This window comes from Sarcophilus harrisii, chromosome 4 (genome assembly GCF_902635505.1).
Source record: "Sarcophilus harrisii chromosome 4, mSarHar1.11, whole genome shotgun sequence".
Classification (NCBI taxonomy): domain Eukaryota; kingdom Metazoa; phylum Chordata; class Mammalia; order Dasyuromorphia; family Dasyuridae; genus Sarcophilus; species Sarcophilus harrisii.
In genome coordinates this window covers 378,141,891-378,169,561 of record NC_045429.1, presented here as the reverse complement: position 1 = coordinate 378,169,561, position 27,671 = coordinate 378,141,891, and the positions used below count along the sequence as shown (strand labels likewise).

The window sequence follows — 27,671 nt, the reverse complement described above, 5'->3', positions numbered from 1 at the left end:
ACCCTCCAGTGAATCACCCTAGTTAATTTCATTTTGCCTGTTTTAACAAGTCCATTCTTCTAGAAATCCAGTATATCCAGCAGTACAAGCAAATGGCTTGTGATAGTCCTACTTCTTCCCCCTACAAGGAGTCAAAGTATAGAATGGAGGGTGTGGCTGTTGTGTTTGGAATATAAGACTCTTAGAATAAGAATCTTTAAAAAATCTTCCTTGACTTAGTTATTTTAAGCAATGCAATGATCTAAGACAATCCCAAAGAACTAATGATGAAGTATCTACCTCCAGAGAAAGAACTGATATTATTTGTATACTAGAGCATGGTATTTTCACTTTCTTTTTTCCCCTTTTATTTGAGTCTTCTTGTACAAAATGATTAATATGGAAATGTTTTACATGATTATAGATGTATAAGCCATATCTGCTTATCATCTCAGAGAGGAAGAAGAGGAGGGATGGAAGAAGGAATATAATTTAGAATTGAAACCTTTAATTAAAAAAAATGTTTTTAAAAAGTGAAAGGATGTCAATTCCAGTTCTAAATACATGATCCTATGTCCCAGTATGGACATCTATACTTTCTAAAAACAGTGTTCTAGTACCTTTAAAATAAATAATTTGAATCTTAAAAAAAAGAAATCTTCCAGAAAGGTCTCTTGGACTCAGTAGCAAATGATAATTAAGAATAGAATCTCTTCTTTCTCCTGCATAATTCTCGTTCATATTTGCAGATGAAACTTCTTCAAATGAAATGTTTGACAGTTTTGAAAGTAACATGTTGAACATATATATACAATCACATATACAAATGCTATTTGTAAGAGTGGTTGTCAGCATTACACATATTGTCTATTCTATGCTATATGTGAAAATGTTTTCTCTTCTTTCTTGTGTTTGTTAAACTCAGGACAAAAATTAAATTAAAAAAATTAAATACTTTGATTCTAGAGTAATAGAAATGAAAGGCAAGTGATATCATCAATTGGGATAAGGTAGAAGGACCTATATATAACATCTGAGCTTTATTTCAGACCCATATACTGGTATTCCAAATATCCATTTGTCACCAGACTTTAAGGTAGTGATTTCACTTTGCAGAATTTACAGTGTGAAGTGTATCACAAACCATCCATTTTTTATGTTTAAATCCAAGGCTTTTTTTTTCTTTTGTACATGGTGCTTTTGCTGATATTCAATTGGATGGAGAAATATGAGAATTACCATTGAGGGAATAGGGGTTGTTACATCTTTTTTACTGGTTAGCATACCTTCCTATCTCAAAGCTGAAATCATTATTTGGCCTCCATTGCAACAACTTGTGATTGAATATGCAGCTCCCTAAGAGCTTATCCTGATTTTCTTTTTAATTTTTTTATTATAGCTTTTTATATACAACACATATGCATGGTTAATTTTTCAACATTGACCCTTGCAAAACCTTCTGTTTCAGCTTTTCCCCTCTTTCCCTCCATCCCCTCCCCTAGATGGCAGGTAGTCCCATACATGTTAAATATGTTAAAATATATGTTAAATACAATATATGTATTCATATTTATACAGTTATCTTGTTGCACAAGAAAGATCGGATTTAGAAAGAAGGTAAAAAAATAACTTGAGAAGAGAAAACAAAAATGCAAGCAAACAATAACAGAAAGAGTGGAAATGTTATGTTGTGGTCCATATTCATTTCCCAGTGTTCTTTCTCTGGGTGTAGCTGGTTCTGTTCATTACAGATCAATTGGGACTGATTTGGATCCTCACATTGTTAAAGAGAGCCACATCCATCAGAATTGATCATCATGTAGTGTTGAACAACCATATTTTCTAAAGGAAAAAGACAATATATAAAAGGTGTTAGGTTAGTAGTGCTGGAGGGGTGGTCAGAACATGTGGCCAGAGCAAAGATGCTTTGGAAAATTATGTAAAATATTGTTTCCGATCAAAAGATTTATCAGTGGTAGATAAGGTGAGCTAATGGTGGAGTCCAAGTTTCCAATGGCATGGCTTTGGTAACAAAGAAGAAACATGGCGAGGAAGCTGCAGGAAGCACCACTAAATGCAAGACAAGCACAAGGTACTATAGATAAAAAGATTAAGAATCATAGATTCAGTTGTAGAGGGTCTTACATTCTAAGAGGTAACAGAGTTACCTGTACCCCTTAGTAAAGGGGTAAGGGATTGATTAAAGAATGAAACTGTGATTTTATTGGTATAGCAAATTCCTAAATGAAAAAAGTTCTCTATCATTGCAGATGGGCACTTCCTTGCAACAAACTATCCCTGAGGGTTTCCTAGAGTGCTGAAAAGTGAATTGCACCGGCTCAGACAGCCAGTGTCAAGGGTAGGACTTGAACCTACATCTTCCTGGCCCTGAGGCTGCCTTTCTGTACAATGAAAAGTAATCCCAAATATCTCTGGACACTTAGGCCTACACTAATGTGCCTTGTGGTACTGCTAGGGTAGGAGGAGAGGTGGGACAAGTAAGTTAAAATTAGCAAGACTGTTTCTGTGAAGCATGTGTGCAATAAGTCAGGCCCACCCATGCAAGCCATCTGTTTGCTCTCTCGTTCATTGTCGCTGTACAGATGAGGCCTTGGATCAGAACACAATAAACCATTTTGGACTACATGATTCAGTAAACTTGGATATGTTTCCCTCATGTAAACACATCTTCTGACACTGATCAGTTTTGGAAAGGATGGTGAAAATTATAAGCCAGTAAAAATGGTCTGTAGAATTTTGGGGATCCCATTGTAGGACTAGCTTAAGGATATGTGAGAAGAAAAACACATACACACTCATACACAAACACACAGTTGAATTTGAATTTGAGAAATCCTAGCCACAAATTATTTTAGACAGGGAAAACTCTATCCCAAGACTGAGTGAGTCTTCAGTAGACCAAGCACAGACAATGGATTCTTTGTTTAGTAAGGATTTACTGAAGCAGTGTTATCCATATAGGCTCTTCAGTACTGCAATTCAAGGCATGTATAAAACTTTTTGCCTCTATGTAAACTTAACATATTGTGAAAACATATTTCTTCTTTGAAGATGTGTATCTTGCCAAACATTCTGTTGATGGATATATATATATATATATATAGTTAAATTATTGTTGTTTTCATTAAAGGGGAAAAAATGAAGAACAATAACCAAGGAACTGCCATTGGTTAATCTGGAAAAGAGAAAAGTTGGAGGATACATGATAGTTGTCTTCAAATATTTGAAGGGCCATTATGTAGGGAAGGCATTAGATTGATTCTATATAGCCCCAAAGGAGAGAATTAGAAACAGTTGAATGAATTTATGGGGAGAGAATTCTTGGCTCAATATTTGGAAGAACTTTTTAGGGTGTTAGAGATATCATTAAATGGAATGAATTGCCTTGAAATACAGTGAGTTTTCCATCAGTAGAATTGTTTAAGCAAAAGCTGTATGACCATCTGATATGGCTCCCGAGAGACATCCTTCTCCATGTCCCAGAACATTTTTATTATCCCTAGGAAGACTAGAATAAATTACACAATGTTATTCCTGAGGACCTAAGGGATTCTATGCTCACTTGGGACCCATCATTATCCAAACAAAATGGCCTTCTAAGGAAGTTTTTGGGGATACATGAACTAAAGAAAACAATGTTATTATTACTCCTACACCCCAACTATAGTTGCCCTGGGATCATAAAATCAAAACATATATATTAGGTTTCCAACTGTGTGCCAAGTAATTTGCCTGGTACTGAGAATATAAAGACAAAATGAGACTGACCTTGGTCTCAAGGAGCATATTCTTCTTTGAAAAAGAAGATGTGCACATAAAAGTAGATCCAAATAACTTTGTCTTTTTTTATTCATCCATGTACCTGTGGAGGGATTGTGTTTTGAATATTAGTGGAGGACTGATTTAGAACCATCTTCTACAGAATCTTCTAATCATTAAGGAGTAGCATTATGTCATTAGTTTATCCTCTCAAGAGAAAATCAGAATAGATCAGAGGTCAATAGTTATTCAATCAATAAACATTCATTAAGTTATCATTATATACCAGGCACTCTCTAGGAGACTGCAGTCTAATGGGGAAGACAACATTCAAATGTCTATGTGCAAACTTACCATATGCAAAATAAATTTGAAAAAACCAATCGAGAAAAAAGCACCACAATTATGGGGGATAGGAAAGGGCTTTCTGTGGAAGGTGAAGTTTTGACTGATATTTAAGGACCTATTAAAAAGGTATTTTCCTGGGCCATATAAGGTAAATTGAATAATTCATAAATCTTATAATCCTATAATACTGATATGTAATGAACTATAATTGAGTCTCAACTTTCTTCCTTCTAATTCTTCAACAAATCTCACCCCATCCCCATCCCTCACCTATGGTTTTGCACTCATTGGATGCAGTAATCTTTCCCATGATACACTATTTGGGTCATAGAAAATTTACTGGAATGCTTATTTGAATTAGAAAGCATTAATCTTAGAGATAAATAGGATTATAGATTTAGAGTTGAAAGGACCTTAATCCAAACCTGACATTTTACAAAAGAGAAAACTTAGGCTCAGAGAATTTAAGGGAGCAATCCATCACTATACTGTTGCTGGGTAAGTTGGCTTTGTTTTCTTTCCATTACATTTCTATGGTACTTCCAAAAATGAGAACAATTCTTTTTTATTTATTTATTTAATAGCCTTTTATTTACAAGTTATATGTATGGGTAACTTTACAGCATTAACAATTGCCAAATCTCTTGTTCCAATTTTTCACCTCTTGCCCCCCACCTCCTCCCCCAGATGGCAGGATGACCAGTAGATGTTAAATATATTAAAATATAAATTAGATACACAATAAGTATACATGACCAAACTGTCATTTTGCTGTACAAAAAGAATCAGACTCTGAAATATTGTATAATTAGCTTGTGAAGGAAATCAAAAATGCAGGTGGGCATAAATATAGGGATTGGGACTTCAATGTAATGGTTTTTAGTCAACGAGAACAATTCTTAAAAAAGTTTTCTGGTGCCCGATTGAAAAATAAGGAGTCTAAAGCTAGTGTTACTCTATTTGTGGATAATTTATTTATTGCAATAGGAATGGGGCATGTTAAGTGTTTTCAATCATCTCTGACCATTTTTGATCCAGTTTATGGTTTTCTTAGCAAAGATACTGGTTTGCCATTTTACAGATGAGGAAACTGATACAAACAGGGTTCTGTGGCTTGTCCAGGGTCACACTCTAGTAAGAGTTTGAGGCCAGATTTTAATTCAGGTCTTCCTAATTATAAATTCCTCTATCCATTGCTCTACTTCACTGCCAGAAAGGATCCCATATTAATAGGATGATACTTCTTTCTTTCTTTTTTATATTTATGCTAACATAACTCTTTCCTGATGTAGTTTATTGAGTTGTCTTCCATCTATAAAGTCAAGTTATATTGGAGAAGTATTTATTATACTTTTTATACTTGTTTCACTGATACACCATTGTTCTCACACTTTTTGGGTCCATGCATTTATATTTACCTAACTCATATTCTGATGTACACTATCTTATTTCCCTCTCTTCCTCTGAGAACAGTACTCATATCTAAATAAGATGTCTTTTCAAATCTATTTTTGAAAAATGTCTCCTCTTGTCATTGCTCTTTTATTTGAATGTAAGCTCCTTAAGAACAAGGAATGTTTTACTCAAATATTTATATTCCACACGCTTAACATACTTATCAGCATATTGTAAAGCTTAATAAATTTGGGGTAATTATGATGGCCAAGCTTAGTTTTGGAGAAAAGCTAAAAAAATGCTCCTTCTTTGCAGAGCAGACAAATGTTTGTAAAATATTGTGTATCTTGTCAGGCTCTATTTGATGTGTTGGTTAGTTTTGCTGAGTTTATTTCTTTCATTTTAGTTTTTGTTGTAAAGAAGAACATGGAGGAAGGGAGAGATATACCAGAGAATGAATGTGAAATAAAAAAATATGTATCATTAAAAGTTACCCCCAAAAAACCCCAAATTTTTTTTCAAAGCTCAGCTCAAACACCAACTCCTACATGGAACATAAAATGATCTCTTAGCTGTTAGTACCTCCCTCCTAATATTTACTTTATATATACATGAAAGAATGAAAAAGATTTATTAAGTGCTTATTGTGTCAAGAACTATACTGAAAAATACCGTTAAACTAGTGTGCCCATAAGGATGGTGAGGGGTCATGAAATTAAAGCATGTGATACAACTGAAGTCACTTCTTGCCTCAAATAGTCTGCTCTGTTATAGTGTTAAATTATGACCCCTTCTTGCTCAAGAAATTTTTGCATGACCCCAGGTATATAGGTATATAAAATAGGTACACAAATAAAACAATTACTGATATTAAATCATCATTTTGTGCCCCTCACCTTCAGTTATGAGACCTTATATGTGGTCATGACCTACAGTTTAAGAAACTTTGCTCTAGAGAACAGTACTAAGCCTAATGAGCTTGGTGGTATAGTGAATAGAAATCTGGGCTTGGAAGTAAGAAGACCTGAATTCAAATTTAACATCACATACTTAGTTGTATGACATCAAGCAAGTCACTTAACTTCTCTTTGCCTCACTTTCCTCATCTGTAAAATGGGGATAATAATTAGGACCCACCTCCCAAGGTTGTTATGAGGACCAAATGGCATAATGATGATAAAGCACTTAGCACAATGCCTAGCAAAAAGTAAATGCTATATAAATGTTAGTTATTATTCTTATTAAGTAACATAAATTTCAGCAGTTTGTCTAAAAATAGAACAGGTTGCCCCCTCATAGTAGCCATCTCATGATACAAAGATAAGCCAAATTATTTTCTGTCAGGGATACTATAGATGGAATGTCTGTGTTGAATGGGAAGATGGACTAAATTATCTGAAAAGTCCCTTCTGACATTAATGTCAGGCATCCTCAAAGACAGTATATTGGCAGAATTAACAAATACAATACAGAAATAACATTTTAAAGATATTTTTGTATGGTGTTAATGTATAACTTTTAAAAATTAGATCAACATTTATTCTTTTGCTCCATTACTAAATACAAATAATCTTGAATTTGAATGTAAAACATAATGTGTACTTATTTGTGAACAGTTAGATGTCTAAAAAAGAAAGCCCACTAACACAAACACCTGCAAATGTCATGCTTTTTAGTTTCAGAATGAATCACTTTTCCATCCGCTAAAGATTATTTTACAAGTGCCCTTAATATTCCAGTGGATTTAGCCAGTGAAATTATTTTGGGTAAAAGCAAGGGTGTGATACACATGTGAAAACAATCGTCTCAACTTAACTCACTATCTCAGGGCTATGGATCTGATGTTGCTCTGAAGGGACTCCAAAAAGTGAGATTCCAGATGTGAGACCATTAAGACCACAATAGCATGTTTACAGAAACTGCCATAAGCAGCATAGGCTTTACTTGACATTTTACATTACTTATTTACAATATTGTAATACAATAATGTAAATTACAATTTACATTACTTAAGTAACTCTTATAAATTGAACTTTGTCAACATTTTGACCCACTGATAGAACATCATCAGTTTGATCATTTAGCATAACAATGAGTCCAATTGTTGACATTAATTATTAGTGTTACTACTAACTGCATCTTTTCAAGTTATTCCTATAATTGATCTTAAAAGGTATAACTTTTAAAACCATATTATATTTTTCTGGCTTAATCTTGTTAGACATTTGACATCAGAAAGCATATCTGAGTGAGTAATATCTTCCCAAATACTTATGTTTGCTTCACTGTGGTTATATTCTGTTGTTATTTTTGAAAACTCTTCGGAAATGAAGTAATGAAACTTGGCTGCATCTTGCTTGATGACAATAGAAATTACAACTTCAAAAAAGTCACCAAAGCTGAACCCATTTTCCAAGTCAGGAAATAATCTCCTCCAATAGGAAATATTTAGTGACTTGTTCAGTGACACTAAGGTCTGGCAGCTTCTTCAAACATAATAAGAACACTTGTGTGTGCTTGTTTTACTATATTTATTTAGATTTTCCCCTTTATTTTTACATGAAATTTTTCTCAAAAATGCTTAGTGTCATCTAGTCTGCAGCAATTTTTCAGTGACCTTAGTTCATCCTTTGTTAATATTTAAGATTCTCTTTGCCTTTTTATTCAAAAGGCAGTAACAAAATTAATGGATATCAAGCTTCATTGAAATCCAAATGCAATCATCTTGCTCCCTAATTTCTATATGTTTCAGATTCCTATAGGACATTCTGATCAAAAGACTGTTGGTAGACTTTAGGGTAAATTAGCTCCGTGTGTGTCATAGAGAAAGGGGTCATTTATAATGCATAAAGATGGTATTATTTGTGATTCCCCTTCTTTTAATGTCTCAGGTTTAGGGTGGCACTTAAGATTGAACATTTGTTTAGGAGAAAGAAAATGTTATATTTCCCAGTCTTTGATTTAGCCACAGGATTGAAAATATTTCAGGCTGTAAATGCAGGAATAAATAATAAGTTATCCTCATTTCCACCAGAAGACAGGGAAAAGGTTAAAAAAAAATTAGTGGAAGTAACTGGGCAGTGATAATGCAGTGACTGTTACATAGCTTCCCTTCCCTTCCACTCTCCACAATTCAGCTTGGTGAATTCTTAAAGATGATCAAAATGTCATACTATGGTAGTGGTACATATATACTATGTACATGTTTGACTGAGGCTGATCAGATCAATACTAGCAAAGAATTCCCTACCACAGATCAGATAGAAATAGTCCATATGAATATTTGAGGTGGGGTTGTCTCTAAATTTGGACAGCTCCCATTTCTTTTGGAGTCTTGAGATTCTACTTCACTCATAAAGCCCAGCAGCTCACTTAATGTGAATATATAATGTGAATATATCTCTTCTATCAACTCTATGACTCTTTCAAATTGGTTACAAACATTCATTAGACTGGAAATTATGTTTTTTCTTAATTTTTTCTCATCATGTATATGGTAGAAAAGTGAGTGGATCCTTTATACACATTAATTGTACTTTTAAATCCCCATACAGAGGATTTTTTGCCATTTTTTAAAATATCATTTTACAATCAGATGGGTAGAAACTGAACAAAAAAAATAAACAGAAGAAAGGATAGTAAATAGTATCAAATGAAACAGATAAATCAGGAAGGATCAGGACTAGGAAAAGATAATTAGAGTTGTCAGTTAATAAATCATCATATATTTAACATGTATTGGACTACTTGCCATCTAGGGGAGAGGATGGGGGAAAGGAGGAAAAATTTGGAACAGAAGGTTTTGCAAGGATCAGTGTTGAAAAATTACCCATGCATATGTTTTGTAAATAAAAAGCTATAATAATAAAAATTAATTAATTTTTAAAAATAAAAAGATTATTGAAAATAAAAAAGATTAAACATGAGAAATCATTCAAAACATATCCATATTGACCACATTGCAAAAAAAAAAAAAGATAAAATAATGAAAAGTATGCTTCAATTTGTATTCAGAATTCAGAAATTCTCTCTTTGTAAGTAGATAGCATTTTTCATAATGGGTACTTTGGAATTATCTTGGATCATTGTCTTGCTAAAATTTTCACATTTGATCATTACAATATTATTGTTACTGTGCACAATGTTCAGAATCGATATACTTCTAACCCATTAACCACAGTCATCATCCTGAGAAATATGATATGATAAATGTATAAGGAATCAGTAGAAATGACATTTAAAAAGAACCATTAACATCTGTTCTGTTGATATACCATAAGGACCAACCTTTCCAATTGACTTGAAACTATATATATATATATATATACACACACATAAACACACATGTATATTTGTGTATATGTGCTTGTTTTACCTAATGGAATGTGAATTTCTTGAGATCAGAGGCTATCCTATTTTTTTCTACTTTTATCAATAGTGTTTAGTCCAGTGCTTTGCACATAGTAAGCACTTGATAAATTAATTCCTTACTTATTTATTATTACTGTATATTATATATAGTAATATACATATATTACTATAAATAATAGCATTTATTTTTGCCTACATATAAAAAGCTGAGCCAGTTGCTTAAATGTGAGTTGGAAATAGGAGTTCAAGTTAACTGACTCAGACATTTAACTTTTGTGGTATAAACCAGAAAGAATAGATTCTGGGAGTATAACTATCCCTTTAATGTTTTCATTTGAAGGATTTCTTGATCTTGATCCATGATTACCTATATCTTATATTGGTAACTTATGATACAGGTCCTGGCCAAATGTGAGAGGACTTTTTGGGGAGTACTAGGGTGGCCCTTCTAATAAATGGTGTTAAGGTATCACCTTCTAATAAAAGGTGATAAGCCTATACTGGTTAGTGTTAAAATTAACCAGCTCTAAATTTCCAGTAGTATGTAGTTATTGCTGAAACTAGCTTTCCTGTGGAGTTTGAATTTAACCTAACATTTCTATGGAGTTTTGACAAGCATATGGTGTTCTTGATAATTTGTTGGTATAATTTATTTTATGAGGTGGTTTATGTTTATCTTTAATTTTGATTTTAATGCATAAGAAATCTGTGAAAATGTTTTAAAAACAAAAAATAATGGTATAAATTATTTTTGTAATCTTAGAGATTTTCAGAGTCATTGTGATCTACTGAAGTGCTGGGATATTTTAAGTTGCAAACATCTAGGTTTTTTGTTGAAAACATTCAACAATATATTTTTATGCTACTTTGCTTAAATCTATTTTCAAAATGTCACCATGCTCCATACATCATTTCTATTCACTCAGTGTGTAGGAGAGAATGGTGGCTTTTTAAAAATTTACCAGAAATATACCCAAACTCACAGAAATAGAAATTGCCTTCAAACAAAACTATTAATGGAACACCTTATCAAATATAATCATCAATTTTTTTTTTTCATTTTGCAGAGTTTTGCAGGGTAGATGAAAGCTATCTGTGGGAAAGCATGCCTGCCAGACAGTAGGAATTAATGGATTAGCATTATATACAGATAAGTTTCCTGCTAATATTCTGCTAACAGGAACTTCACAAAAAAATAACAACAAACTAATACTATTGATTTTTGACATCTTCCTTTCAATAGTCTAAAAAAGCTGTAATCAGAAGTTAAATAATCCCCTTATTGGGTGAAGGTGGTTGGATTCAGAGTGGATAGAGGTGGAGAAGGATGGTTACAATGACTGAGAACAGGGGTGAAAGGGAATAATCCTTGTCACCTTGAACATAATAGGGATTACATGATAGATAAAAATGGCACACCCACCCTTAATGCTAGTACCTTTTCTCTATTGATTATTTTCAGTTTATCCGGCATATATTTTGTTTGTATATGCCCATTTACATGCTCTTTCTCCCTTTCAATTAAGAGAAGTTCAAGGACAGGTACTGTGTGTTGTCTTTCTTTCTATCTTCAGGACTTAATGTTTAACACAAAGCAGACAATTGATAAATGCTTGTTGACTGATTGAAAATTAATATTTTCCTTGTCCTTTCCTACTTCTCTTAGTATTTATGAGCTTTGCAAACTGCTAGTTTTTATCTATGTATTTCTTTACTCTTTATCTATCTATCTATCTATCTATCTATCTATCTATCTATCATCTCCTGATCTACAGGCAACTATAAAAGTTTGGCAAAAGTTTAGAATTCAATGGTAGGAAACATGGAAAGTGCTGGTTGTGCCACTTAATAGATTTAATCACGTCACATGATTTTGAGCAGATATGACTTTCCTTCTATGTCATATTGATACTTTAATACACATACATAAGTATGTATATATCTCTCTCTATAGTGTGTATACATGTATTAATATTTTATCACATGTATAAATCAAATAACAATATATACAGGTATATACACTCTATAGGTTTTTTGTAAATTACGATTGTTACCATTATAAAATTATGATTGTGGAGACTAAGATTTGTAGCTTTAGCAATTCTTTTATAGCAGCCCTTTTTTAAAAAATCTGGTTACTTGCAAGTATTATTGCACATAATATTCAGCCAGTAAGCATTAAATAAATGCTTATCCAATTGAATATAATATACATGCATACATCTAACATACATCCATAATACATACATAGTATGAGTGTGATATATATATATATGTATTATATAAACTTTTGTAATGTAATATGTACAACATGAATTTTATTTATTTAAAATTAATGTTATTCAATAGTATATTATATAATACATATAGCTTGAAATAGGAAGTGTGTATGGTATATATGTAGATTCATATCTATGGTTATATGTTATATATATACAAACATATACATATACCATATATAGATCTCTGATTTTCAATACATTTGAGAGAGATTTCATATATATATATATATATATATATATGCATGAATATATATGTTTATATATATTTGTGAATAAATGTATAATATGCAGAGTATATATTTATACATATACATTGCATGTATATATTATGCTTGGAACTCATCATTTCAAATAATTTGATTACAATGAAAAATATTTAACAAAAATGTTGTCCCAAACATCATTTAATCATCCTTTAAGAATTTTCAGGATACTTCAATGTCTTGTGTTGCCCGAGAGTCATTATGAGTAATATTAATTATAATTGTATGATCAAAACACATAAGTATAGTATACTGGGACCTTCTCTTTATAGAAAGAAGTTTGAAAATTTGGATCTTAGATCTAGTGTTGCCATTTCTAAAAGATATATAAATATTTTTACACATGTTAGATATCTAGAAAAACTGTTATAAAGATGTGAGTCCACTGGTTTTTGTAGCTGGCACAAACGTGGATTTAACCAAGAGACTTCCAGGATTAAGATAACACTCAGTATCTTCTGATCATGGTTTTTGCCTTGAGAATTTACACAGCATGTATATTTTTAAGTGCATAATCTCAGGCCTTGGACACTGTTAATATAAGAGGGCTTTTCATTTGAAATGTATTGATTCTCTTCCTGTGCTATAGATTTTATTAGCATTGGATGTTGACAATTTCATGAATCCTATGAAAATGGTTATGGGAGTCAAACAGAATGGTGATTGAAGCAAAAATGTGATTGAGTGGCACATGCTTACTTGAAATGGTAGTGCTGCTTTGAGTCACAGTAGAAAGGAAGAAATTATATGTCATAGTCACCATGCTAACTCATCATTTTTCTATAATTGCCCAATATGCTCCACATTTTTATTTTATATCCTTTCTACAAAATTTTTTTGATCTTTTGATCTCTGACATCTCTTACAGCTGCTTAAAAAATAAAGCCATTAGTTAATTCAAACCTGAATCTTCTCTTCATGTCATGACAGGGAATAGTATTTATTCTAATTACTCATCTCTTTCTCTCTGGATGGAAAAATATTTTGACAGAGTTGATATAATGTACTTCCATGAGTGTTCCTGAAGGTAAATGGCTCTTTTTTTTAGCTTCTTAACTACCATATTTATTCTTTGCTTTTTTTGTCTCTGAATAGATGCTGTATTCTATGATACATTGATATGTAATAATTAGGACAATGGAATTCTTGAATATAGGGAAAAGGAAAGTTGTTCTAGAATATTCAAGGTAAAAGTCCAACCGCTCCCTCCATTTCAGAAATGGAATAGAAGAATATTTAATTAACTTTTTTTTGTTGTTGTTGCTGAGGTAATTGGGGTTAAGTGACTTGCCCAGGATCACACAGCCAGAAAGTATTAAATGTCAGTGTTAAGTTTAAGGCAACATTTGAACTCAGGTCCTCCTGACTTCAGGTTGGTGCTTTATCCACTATACCAACTAGCTGCCCCTAATTAATTTCCTAAGATATGACAAGCATCATGCTAACCATTGAATTTACAAATAGAAAAACATCATGATCCCTGTCTTGGAGGAGCTACCATTTTAAACAGAGAAGGTACATATTGAAAGACTCAGATATTAAGGAGATGCAAAAGTTCAGTGACCCTTTAAAAGTGGATAGCAAAACCAGGAATTCTTAAGCTGCAATAGTGGGATAAATGATAATATCCAGAGATCTGGATTGCATAGCACCAGGGAAAATATTCATTTTTCCATTTGTATACTATCCAAAATTAATCTATGTCCTTGCTTTATTGAAACATGATTATTTGCATAGTACTATTTTTCCTGGGATTGTTTCTGAATAATTCTGATTAAAAGCAAAGGTGGATAGAAGTAGAGAGTAAACTAAATCAGTATTTATCAATTATGGTTTATGGACCAACACTGATTTTACTTTTTCACAAATAATGTAAAATTTGAATTTGAAGACATCTTTCCGACTATAGATTTAGGGATGTATCCACTAAAGTTTCCCCTACATGTTTTAATTTTTAAACTATAAACTTTAAAAACTATAAAATAAAAATACTGACTATTGGCAAAGAAGGCAAATTATATCCTATCTTGATGCAGTCACTAATATCCTCTCGTCATCTTCAATTAATTATCTGGTTAGAAGGTTCTAGTCACTCCACACCTGGATTAGAGTAGTTGCTTGACATATCTTGAGTGTGACAATTGCAATTACTTCCAATCAGTCATCTATCAACAAGCAGTCTGAAATGTCCATTCCTTAATGATTTCCGTGTTGTCAACTTATTTATTATATTCTTGTATATGTTTTATTTGCTGTGCTCCATGGACATCATCATATGTTAATGGAGTATAAAATGATTTTAAAACAAATAGGGAAAAACAAGGATCACCTATTTATTCATAGAAATGATAATAAATCAACTTTGTTCATGTCTCACCAAAAAAAATGAAATAAACCTTAACTAGAAGAAAATATTGGACTTTATATAATTGTCCATTTTATTTTGTGTTTTTTTAAATTAAGTTCATTGTTTGACTTAGATCAGAGGAGAAATCACTAATACCTCAATCTTTATTTTGGTGAAACTTCTGTAAAATGAAAGCATGAAGTTATCCAAGTTCTCTTGATATGTTGGGGGGGGGGGGGAATCAAATTTTTAAAGATAAACTAATTGATGTTTTTACTAGTGAAAATGTCTAGAAATAAAATTGTAAGGGACTTATATAAAAATCTCCTATGAAGATAAAAATATTAGCTAATATCAGGAAAAAAATTTCCATTTTAAAAAGACCAAAGCAAAGAAATTGCCTGGTGTCTAGCCCTATTCTGTAATTTGCTTAATTGTACAAATAGAAAAATGGGTGGATGCAAAACATGTAAAATGATAGACAACCCTTCAAATTCTGAAGTTAATGTTTAGAATATATTATGTATAACCTAAATATAGATTTTTGGAATCTCAATAATAAAAGAAAACTTTAATGTGTTATTGTTTTTATTTAAATAATTTAATATATATTTATAACTCATGGCTCAGTATCCCAAGCTTTATGATAGCCTATTCCAATCTTGGGATGGATATTATCCCAGAATTATATATCTCTTTTTGACACTATCTAGAATTTTCTTTGAAAATTTCCAGTATAGTACTTCTATTTGGTTTTACACAAATATGGATAATGATAAAACTCTTATGAGTTTTATATATAATAATTTATGTAAGGTAGAGGACAGGCTTTATTTTATCCCTCTAGAAAATTAAAAAAAAGACACTTATTTGCAAATGATGTAATCTTTCTCTCTTGCTGGAAGCAAACCCATCTTCCCATTATTTTAATAAGTCCCACTTCACCTCCATTCTTTTGGTATTATCCTAAGAGTTTGAACAACTAGTGAAAAAAATGCTACAAAGGCAATTCACTCACTTCCTACTGCACCCGTGCTAGCTGAAAATTTCAAATATTGAAGGGCAAAAACAGTACTGTATTTCATCACACTATGACTCGGGCCCTTGATGTTCTTCTAGCTCTCACTAAAAGTTAGTGCTACCCCAAAATGCCCCTTCTCTCTCTACATAACTGTCACTAAACTCTGTAAGAACCTGATAATATCTAGAAAATCTTCCCTCCTCTGCTATTAAGGTGGATTTCAGGAAGTTCAATTACTGAGCCACAGTTTCTCTTTCCATGGCTTTCAGCTCTTTAGCTGAAATATGCCCCTGGATCTTTACTTTTCAGACCAGAAGCTATTGTCTAAGAGGTCTAAAATCTTTCCTGTAGGACTGTGGGAATGAGGCCACAAACAAATGCAATGTACTGTTTTCCCAAGGCAGTTATAGGGAGAAGTTGTACACAGAATTTTCCATCTACCTACTCTTAGAAGTGTTTTGCTGTTTATTCTGACTTCAAAAGAAAGCAAATGTATAAACGAGTAACTCTAATTGACTCATTTTTTTTTGTAGAGCACAAATGATTGGCTATGATCAACACCAATTAGAATTAATTAATTCATCCCCAATTGATCCAAAAAACCAAAGCAAATGAAGCTATTAAACCATCAAAAAGAATATATTCTTCATATTAATTTGACCATATTAGTTTAAACAGGAAATTCCAAAATCAGAGAGTATTTTAAGTTGGCAAGTGGATAGAGTACCTGGAGTCAGGAAAATCTGAGTTCTTATCCAGCCTCAGACACTAAGTTGTATAATCCTAGGTAAGTCATTTTTTTTTAAATCACTTTGAACTGTCTTTGGAGGCAGACATTAGAGATATTATTATTCCTATTTTGTAGATGAAAAAACTGAGGCTGATTATTTGCCTCTGATCACACTATGTTTCATTATCAGAGATAGGATTTGTACTTAGGACTTCCTGATTGAAAGCTCAACATGGTACCTACTCTAATCCTTTGGCACATCATAGACATCTGAACTTTGCATTTTATTCTTCAAGGGATAGGCAGGCACTCCAGGAAAGTGACATGTCAGAGATATGCATTAGGAAGTGTTTGGCAACTTTGTGAACTATAAACTGAGGAGAGCAGAAATGGAGGCTGGGAGATCATTTAGAATGCTGTCATGCTAATTCAGGGAAGAGATTATGAGGGGTAAATCTTGAGGTAGTTGACAGCATGGAGGACAGATGCAGATATAATTATGAAGCTCTAATAGACCAGATTTGGTAACTTGATTGAATGTAATAGATGAAAAAGAGAGAAGAATCACAAGTTTTACAGATTTGAATTATTTTATAAAATTTCAGTTTGTTACATCTCAATGAACTTACTTTGTCTCTTTTATTGCATGTAGAACTTATTAGCTCCAATGTCCCAAATCTCACATTTTGTATTCAGGCTACAGGGTGTTAATGATATTTCTACTCACAAACAGCCCTAGCCTTAGAGAATTCTTCAAATTATATGAATGGTGTAACATCTCTCCTTCATTCTGGTAATTACATAGATAGAGCTATTATTTCCTAATTTGGGCAATAAAAATTGCAAGGGAATAAATCAGAGGGAAAGTTAAGATGCAAAAACCATGCATATAAAATTCCTGAAAGAATTATATGTCAAATGAAGGTTTGGTTTGCAAGAGATATCAATGAATGCCTTCACAGCCTTTGTAAACAATGATTTTCTACAAGAAGCAGATACTATTTGGAACTGAGGATTTTGTTGCTCAGTTTTCTACTCAAACTTCCTAAATTAAAAAGTGCTGGAATATTATTTAATTCTTGGCATTTGCTTCAATTGATAGCTCCCACACTGTGAAAGTATCTATACCTATATGTCTCTAGAGAAGGCATAAGTGTGTGGGTCTGTGCATGTATGCTAAAAACCTCACTAAACCTTTTGAGACACCATCCATATGTATATAATTTATATGGATATATGTATAATTATTTCTTGCTCAACTATTATATAGATAGCTTCACAACTTAGAACTTCATTTTTGTCAAATACAAGAATACATGAATAAAAGAAAACTGATTCTGGATTTAGAAGATCTGCTCTCAAATTCCAATTCTGTTACCTGTCCTCTGTTTGTGACCTTGAATAAATAATTTAACTTCTTTGGGTGCGCCTCGATTTTCTCATGTATAAAATGAGAGAGGTTGGACTAGTTGATCTCTAAAGTTGCCTCCAACTCAAAATATATATCATCTTTTGAAAACGTTATCTTGAAGTTGAGACAATGATAATTCAATTCAATAAGTATTTGTTGAATATTTAGTATAGAAAAAAGAAATTGTGCTTATTGCTGCATTTAAGCATAGAAAGAGGGATAACACAATCAAAAAATTTAGTGTCTGATACAATGAAGAAGAAAACTTGTACAAATAATATAATTCAAGTTAAACAATAAAGTGAGGACCTTAATAGAGATGAATGAGCACCTAGTGTATCATGGTAGTGTTGGAGGAAGTGGAAATGGAAAAGAGGGAATAAATGAAAAATATACATTGTGAAAATAGAGTTCAGAGAACTTAGAAAACTTTTAGATATATCATGGGACATTTTTTCAGTTTTATATAAGGCTACACCAGGTCCAAAAAAAGAATTTATATTTTTCTTCAAATCCACCCCTCACTCAAACGTCTCTATTCCTGTTGAGGGTGCCATCCTCTTTCCATTCACCAAGTTCTTGATTTTCTTGGCTTTTTTCCTTTCCTCAGTATTTTGCCAGTTTGTCAAATTTTGCCAATTTTTCCTCAACTATATTTCTTCCTTTTTTTCCCCCAATCACTTCTTGCTAAGATGTTGCTTTTAGTCTTTTAATGGCTGGATTTATGAATAGCCTTCTGATTGATATATTCTCCTAGTCTCTGTCCTCTGCATCTACAGCAGTAAAATTAATATTCATCAGCATACTCTATCTGATTTGTCTCTATTGTTATATTCATTGTGCCCTGCCCAGTATAAATAGTATAAACCAGATAAAAGCATAAGCAGGTTAACTCATAATCATGAAGAATGCCTCAGCTTTGCTTCTCACACCTCAATACTGTCAGTTGCTTCTTTCTCATTGATTAGAGGGCTGGAGGATAAAATAAAAAAAAATTCTCCTTTATCCTCCTTTAAAGTCTCCCTTTATAGGGGGCTCAAAATGACAGCAGTCTCTTTATTTGCTACCAAGTGCTGTCCTTGGTTTCAGGTCCACTACCATCTTCATCATAACTCTGATTTAAATACCTTCAAGCATTCCTCCTTCCCTTTTCAGCTTCCTTTTGTATATCATCTTTACCCATTAAATTGTGAACTCCTTGAGGGAAGGAGCTATCTTTCTTATTTATATTCCCAGCACTTAAAATAGTCCCTGGCACATAGTTGGCACTTAATAGATATTTATCATATAGCATCATATCCTATTCCTAAAATATATGTCTGACTGTGTCACTCACTATAAAAATCATCAGTGATTTCTTTTGATGCTATCATAAGTAATCTCCCCAGTTTCCTTCCATATTTATCTCAAATCCTAACTTTTGCAATAGGTTTTTCCCAGTTGTGACTCCTCCCCACTCCCAGGGCCTTCACTCTGAAATGAATGAACACACAACCACAATGGATATCATATTGACACTTCCTTATCCCCCGAAAGAATGAGAGCTTCTTAAGAGCAGAAATTTGTTTTGAAACTCTAACACTTAGCATAGTGCCTTGCACATAGTAAATATTTAATAAATATTTATTGATCCAACAGCTTCTATGTGCTAAGCACATGATCACATGTTAAATGTCACATTATATATTACAGAATGTATGAGTTGGGGTCTAATTTTATATAATTGAAGACTTACTTTTTTCCATTCAATATTTGTTCACTCTATTGACATTTTAAGTTATTGTGTTTATTGCATATCTCCACTTTGCCCTCTTTCCAGTATGGTTAATTTCCAACAACAGCAACTACCAGCACCACCATCAACCCAATCAGTTCCCTAAGCCCTACTAAATATACCTAAGCAACAGATAATATTTATGGTGGATAACAGAAACAACAAATTTATAGATTCTACTCAATAGAATCATTGTGTTCTATTTACTTAATTTATTATTATTTTCTTATTATAACTTTAAGCCTCTATGACAAACATGAAAAAAATATTAGCTCTTTTGCTTTCATATTTTATTACTTACTTTTGAATAGCATGATTAATATTTCTAATAAAAATTTCAATTTTTTTCTAAATGTTATTTTTTAATGTTCTACATGCTTAGGTATGATGTTAGCACTTCTAATGAAGCAGAATTTTTCTTTTCCTTCAGGGAGATATGCCTCCAATTTCACAGTGTAAGTTAGAGGAAATTAGCATATAATATATATACTAATATCTCAATTGAATTAACTCAGAACCAATATCATTCATTATGAAAAAAATAAAAAGGAGTAAACTATGTACATAATGGTAAGTATTATTTATCATAGGGCAAACAATAGGGCCAGCTCTACCAAGATGTTTAAATACACATAGAGTGCCCACATATTTATATATCAGTAAAAGTCATATTGGCCGTTTCCCTCATATTAGCATTGTAAAGGAAGTGGTATAAGCATTATTATCTACATCTTGGATATGTGGAAAGTAGACTTAAGAGAAGCTAAGTAAGTTGCCCACTCACTGTCCAAAAGTGAAATGTAAGAGTCAGTATTTGAGACAAGATAGGATTATAAATCCAAACTCATTGACAGTGTCAGCAGCCATATCTGTTAGCTCTTTCATTAACTTAGACAAGCTTATTTATATAAGTCAAGTCAATGGTATTGCTCAATGAAGATAGGCATCCCCCTTATTATTTTATTATATTTCTATAAAAGGCAGCTAGTAGTGCAATATGCAGAGCTCTGGCCCTGAAGACAGCGCCTATATTCAAATCTGGCCGTAGCACTTACTAATTGTGTTACCCTAGACAAGTCAATTAACAAGTCTGCTTCAGTTTCTTAATCTATAAAATGAGAATAAAAACAGGATTGACCTCCCAGGATTGCTGTGAGGATAAAATTTATAAAGGGCTTTACAAACCCAAATGTTCTTTTTTGAATACTAGTTATTTTCTTTATTAATCTTAATAATATGGACTTATATGCATTGAGTTAATTCCTGGGAACCAGATCTCAGAATGATCAGTTTCTCCTTTGGTTTTTTTACCCCTGAGTTTGACCTCAGGAAAATCTCTCAAATAAAGCTTAGATATAATCTTTTTAGCTTTTCCAAAATGTAAATGATAGGGTCCCTAATTATATGAGAACTCAATGTATAATGTAATTACTTAGATGATAGACTTTGTTTCATCTATCACAGAAAAATGCACAGACATGTAAGAACAAGTCCAGAAACATACATCACTAATATATCCCAGTGATAAAGATATATTAGAGCTAATGAATAACTGTCAAACATCGTCTAAGCAATTTATTGACTTTGGTCTTCAAGTACATGCTACTTGAAATCTGTAAGCTACCTTCTTTCTTTAAGGACACCATATCAGGAAATCTTTCATAGGATTATTGACATAGAACTGAAAGTGACCATCTAGTTCAACCCCCTCATTTTACATACAAAAAAAATAGAGACAAAGAGGGGTTAAAAGAGTTGACCAGAGTCACAAGGCTATTGTATCTAAGGCAGAATTGAAGTCATATCTTCCTGATTCCAAACTCAATGTCCTATCCATCTACTACATCCTTTCTCTAGAAGAGGAATTTATGATTACCTACATATCAACTTCCAAAGCTAAAGCCTCCAAGGAAATTTCCTATCTCTTATTAGAAAGCTAATTCCAATATCACACTGCAAGGGGAATTCAAGAACAATGTCCTTCGGCTCCCTCTTCTGGTTGTATATTAGCATATATCCACACTAGCAGGTACTTCTAGAATTAACCATTATAGCTTGAAAGTTAATTTGGGATGGGGAAACCTCTATATCCTGTCCTGTTCCTTGTTTTGATCAAAGAACCAGAGAAAAGACCAAGTAAATGTTCTATATCTAGTGTGTGAATCTGAGAAAATGCATAGGAAAAAAACAAGCAATTTCAGAGCTCTCATTTGTGGGTAACAGAAAGGATGACTCCTTTGAGAGGAAATTATTCTCGGTCACGCAATTATCAGTAGTCTCAGGAGACAGTCTTTTTTTTCGATTTTTTAATTTCACTCTTGTTAATTTATTTTCTAATTTTCTTTGTTTAATGTAAGATTTTATTTTTCCCAATTACTTGTTAAAACTATCTTTAAATTTTTTAAAAGAAGTTGAGTTCTAAATTATATCCTTCCCTCCCTCCTCTTTCCTCACCTCAGATAAGTAATCCAATATAGTTTATACATGTGCAATCATTTAAAACAATTCCATGTTAAAATTTTGTACAAGAAGCCAAAATTAAAATAAAAAGAGAATGAAAGAAAATGAAAAATAGCATGCTTCAGTCTGTGTTTAAAGAATATCAATTTTTTCTCTGGAAGCAAAAAACATTTTTTATTATTCATCCTTTGGGATTGCCTTGGATCATTGTATTGCTAACAATTGTATTGCTAACAATTCATCATACAATATTGCCAATACTCTGTGTACAGAGTTCTCTTAGTCCTGCTCACTTCATTTTGCTTCAGTAAGTCTTGTTTGGTTTTTCTGAAATTATCCTGATTGTCATTTCTTATAGAACAAAAATATTCCATCACAATTATAGACCACAGCTTGTTTAATGATTCTCCAAATTATGAGCATCTTCTCGATTTTCTATTCCAAATCTAATAATGCTTCACTAATTATGTGGATCAAGGCTTACTGTGATCAACTCACCCCAACACCAATAATAAACTTCAATGTGTGCCTATTTTTGCCCTTCTACAACTTTTTCTCATTGTTTTTAATTCTATTCCCTAAGCAATTCCAATGTCCCTTGAACAAATCAGCATTTCAAAAGTTTAAGACATCTTTCATGTTTTTCTAAAATCTTTTTGCTTCATTCAAGGGTCTACTTATTTTACTTGGTCCCCACATAACATAATATTCATTCTCCTGAACATCATGGTTACCCTTCTCAGTATGTTTTTCTATATATATCACTGTCTTTCCTAAAGCCTTTTTTTCCTAATGTTCTAATGTTCTGAAGCATCACTTTTAAAAAACAAATAGATATAAAATTCCTTTAAAAGATATTTACCCAATGCACAGGCAAATTTTCAAACTTTTGGTTCTTATCTCCTAAAACACTTTAGCTTTAATTCTAACCAGAATGCCAGTTGAGAATGATTTGGCTTTATGGAATCATGCTTTTCTCTTCACAACCGTTTTAGACCAAAAAATATATAAATGTGTTAAGAATCAAGAATGAACTTAGGCCAATGACAGCAAATAGTCAATAACTATTTCATTTAATAGTGTCTTCTCAGTAGTTGAAAAGATAACCATTGTTGGTTTAGGTCTTTATACCTTCATGTCAACTATCATATTTAAGAGTACGATTTATAAAAAATAAGATAATATAGTTCCTAAGCCAACATTTATATATACTTTCAAAGTTTTTAAGAGTCTTTTATATTAGATTATTGGAGATTCATAACAACCTTATGATACATGTACTGTAAATATTATTATTCCATTTTCCACATGAGTAAAATAAAGCAAAGCTCATTGCAGGTTGAATAAGTGATAAATGTCAAGAGCAAAATTTGATACAGTTTCTTGGTTCCTGCCAGAACTCCATCTATGAATTATACTGACTCTAAGATAAGAAATAGGTCTGTATACAGACAGCAGGCTCATGGAAACTGAGCTGAATAAAGTAGTTCATGGTTTGGGTTTAAGCATTAGAAAATGTGGCAACTATTGGGAAGGTCACCTTCTGTAGAAAAAACTGGGTAGAGCTCATTTGTGGTGTCAGAAGATCTCAGGACCTCAGATTGATGTGTGTACACTAGTCTTCATCTTCATTGTGTCACAAGTGGCCTTTGTAGAAGCTCTTGATTGTATCATCCATCATGCTTGGGTCTAGTCATGCCAGTGAAGGAGAGATCAATTCCTCAGGAAAATATAGTACATACTTCTGTGGCAAATCTGATGATCTCCATCCTATCTCAACTCCTAGGAGAAAGCAAAGGTGGGCAAGCAAAATAATGGGGAAGCATAAAGTTATGGTAGTGGTGTATAATTTAAGATACACTAAAGAAATAAGTGTATATAGTACTTAATAAAACTTAAAATGCACAAAACTGTTATTATATTCTTTGCAGGAGAGTGAAATCTGGACCTATGATTTAATTGAAAAAGGGCACTCCTAGTTAAAAAAAATAAACACAATTTCTCCCTCCAAGTGCAGATAAGCACCAATGGTTTTAGAAAGTTGTTCAAGGTAGTAAGAGTTTAAATAACTTGCCAAGGTCACATAGGCAATATGGCTAGAGGATGGATTTGAACACAGGAATTCATTATTTCTGTGTCAACTTCATTTAATGATTGTACTTTAATACCTCTCCACACTATCTTTAAAAAAAATACTTAGATTAAAATTAATGACTAACATCTAAGGCAACTAAAAAGTTTTTTTAAATCTCTTTAATATAATGTCAATCATGGAATGCATAAATTCAACCCTCTGACCGTGTCTCTAGCACAAGTAGTTTTTCTAGCTGCCATATCATACTATTTACTCAAATTGAGCTTGCATTAGACTAAAAACTCGTGTATTTTCCAGCTAAACTAATCTCTAATCATGTCTCCTCTATCTCTACTTATAAAATTATATTTTTAATATAAACCCAAATATAAGGCATATATTTGTTCTTCTTAAATTTCATATTATTAGATTAGTCCAGTGATCTAGCCTGCCAAGCTCTATTCAAATCCTGCCTCTCATCCAGAACATCACTTATTCTCACATATTTGATAAAACTGCAAATTTGCTTAGAAAGCCATTTATATTTTTATTCAAGTCACTAATAAAAATGTGATACTACACATGGTCAAGCATACATCCTTGGATTACTCTGCTGGCTTCCTTCTTGCATGGTGATATTGACCTATTAATGATTTCTGTTTATTTTTAGTATTTTATAGAATAAAGAAAATTTATATCCACATAGTAATACTGTCATCTATCTCGAATCTCTTTATGTTTGTCAGAAGATTAATTTTAAAGACTTCAAAAAGCTTTACTAAAGTCTAAGAAAATTATACCACCGTAATATCTATCCCCTCCCCATCATTTTAGTCCTCTGTCAAAAATATTTTTAACTACTTCAGTATGTTAACTCTTTGTGATCAATGTTTACTTTTCTAGCTATTTATTAATCATCCCTTTAATAACAATGAAGTGATGTCATAATGTGCAAATTAATTGAAGTGAGGGAGGGCTGAAATACTAACTCCTAACTTTTATGTAAAAATCTAAGATTTATAAAACACATATATTACCTCACTTAATTCTTGCAACTCTGTGAGGAAGGGGGTCTTATTACTCTTATTTCACAAATGAGCAAAATGAAGTTGAGAGATTAAGTAACAGCTAATAAGTATTATCAATTTTACTTAACTATTTTAATGTGTTATAAGAGATTTCTTACAAATTGGCAATGATTTGTATGTTTATAATATAAAAATAAAACATATCCACAAAGTTTTGAGAAAAATAAAATTGTATCTTTAATTGCTTGTCTCTGACTGGGAGAGGGATCTTCTTTAACTACTCCAAATGCTTCTCACCATCCCCACTCCTTTTCTGATTATCTATCTTTCTTTGCCATCTCTGGGTTGGGATATTGAGTTAATAATGCACTTTCAAGCTTTTAGGGAGACATAAAAAGATTTGAGTTCCCTGGACCTGCTTGACCTCTTTTCTCTGCTATGCCTGTTTTTCATTTCTGATATACTGAAAGAGCAAAGCAAAAATGGGGAGGAAAAGGAAAATCCGTCAGTATCCATTTTCCATTGCTTTTAAATCATGAATGATTGAGAAGATCCCTTCTGTCTCTGAGATTTGACGAACCTATAAATATTCCATACCCTATTCCTCTTTTCTCTTCCAAATTAAAAAAAGAAAGAAAAAAAAACTTGACAGTTTTACCTAAAGCACTCTTTCTCTCTTAGCTCTCTGTTCACAAAGCCGGGAGCATCGCCAAAAGGGGAAAATGCTCATTAGTCATGAATCTGATTAATTTTGCCACTATTTGCTGTGCAAGTCTAGTAGTATCATTGTCATTGATTAAAGAATAAGAAACTAAAGATTGAAGAAGGTTACAAATGGTGGCTGTTGACTACTCACAAACTTCTCTTTCCCATCCATGTCTGTATTAAAATGACATAACAAGGGAAAATAAGGGCTGGGTGAGATTTGTGAACTTTTATGTGTATAGAATACTGTATGCCAGTTTCTTTCTCTATATTTCTCACTGTGGCCACAGACTCCAGTGACCACACACATACTGTCTGTCTCTTAAGAACAAATGTTTCCATCATGGACTCCCCAATTCCTGGAATTTGTAACCACTGTAAAAATTCATTCTGGAGATGGAGTGTTGAAGTTGGCCCGACTGAATGTCATTTTATTTTTCCAACATGGGTAAACCAAGTAACCATATAATAATAACAATAATAATAATAATATTAATAATACCATGACCAAGTAAATACTCTACACTCCAGGGAGGACAGTGCCAGGAAATCAGCCAGGAAGGCATCATTGCATTGGAGCATTGTTTAGACTCTTGCCCTGATGTTACTGGGTGAGAAATTATCAGTATAATTCCTTATATTCATATCCCAAACCTGAATCTGTGTTTTTCTGAGCATTATATTTTGTATGATAATTGGAGGTTTTGAAATGTAGAAAGTAAAACTAAGTAACCTTTCTTTCAATAACAGCTCTGGCTGATAGAAGCTGCTAAGGCAATTTAGAAAGAACTACCAGTGTTTTTCCTTGTCACTGTGTATGCACAATGTTTCCAAGGGCTGTCATTAATATGCAAAGAAATGTGCTGATGAACAACTCTTTTCTCAAGGAGCTATTTTCTCTATTTTCCATTTCCAGCCTGGTTGTGTAAACACAACTGAAGTGGATATTAAAAAATCATCCAGAATGAGGAACCCTCACAAAACTCGAAAGGTAAAGTACTGTGTTGTGATTCCATTGGTGTCAGTTATGGGGCATCTTATCCACAAGAAGACCCCAGGGCTACAGCCAAATTGTGATTGTTGTCATTGTTGATGTTTTTTCCAGTGTTTCACCAGAGCTAGATCAGGGGAAACAAGTCTTTGTCTCAGGATGTTAAAGCTGGGGGACATGGTAGGAGCGGTATAAACATGCTTCATTTGTGCAAGTCCTTCTGCCCCCAATCTCTGCAATATTTGATGCCATTCTGGAACAGTCATATCCTTCTCCCAAGACTTACCTCACCACCACCATCACTACCTCCAACCCTATATCTACTACCTCTTTGCCCTCTTTGGGGAATGGGGTTCCTTATTTCTATATACCTACAATAAAACAAGCAGATTATATTTGTATCACACAACTAGCACCGATGCCCCTCCCAGAGCATTTGAATTTACACCAGGAACCAGATTTCTCCATTACAATTTTTGCTTTACTGAACATTTATTTATTTACCGGGTCCTACTTGCCATTTTCTACCATTTTGGATAAGCAAGAAATCTGGGATCAATATGAAGTACTGTTCATTGAAGTATCAGATGATATTGCATTCCATACTCTTGGGTGGGACAGGTGCTAGACCCACTTACCCTTACCCAAATTAACTAATCAGAGACATCTTCAGATACAAAGAAAAAGCATTTATTTAGTTCCTGCAGGGAGA

The 27,671-nt window shown here is 32.8% G+C and overlaps 1 protein-coding gene across 3 annotated transcripts in view; it reads left to right on the top strand.

Annotated features, from left to right (window-relative positions):
- Positions 1-27,671, top strand: part of RGS7 (regulator of G protein signaling 7) — a 648,000-nt gene that overhangs the window by 569,928 nt on the left and 50,401 nt on the right. For all 3 annotated transcript variants that reach the window (XM_003767790.2, XM_031966955.1, XM_031966954.1), the window contains one exon: positions 26,885-26,959. In XM_003767790.2, coding sequence (XP_003767838.1) covers positions 26,885-26,959 — 75 coding nt within the window. The remainder of the gene's footprint in view (positions 1-26,884; positions 26,960-27,671) is intronic.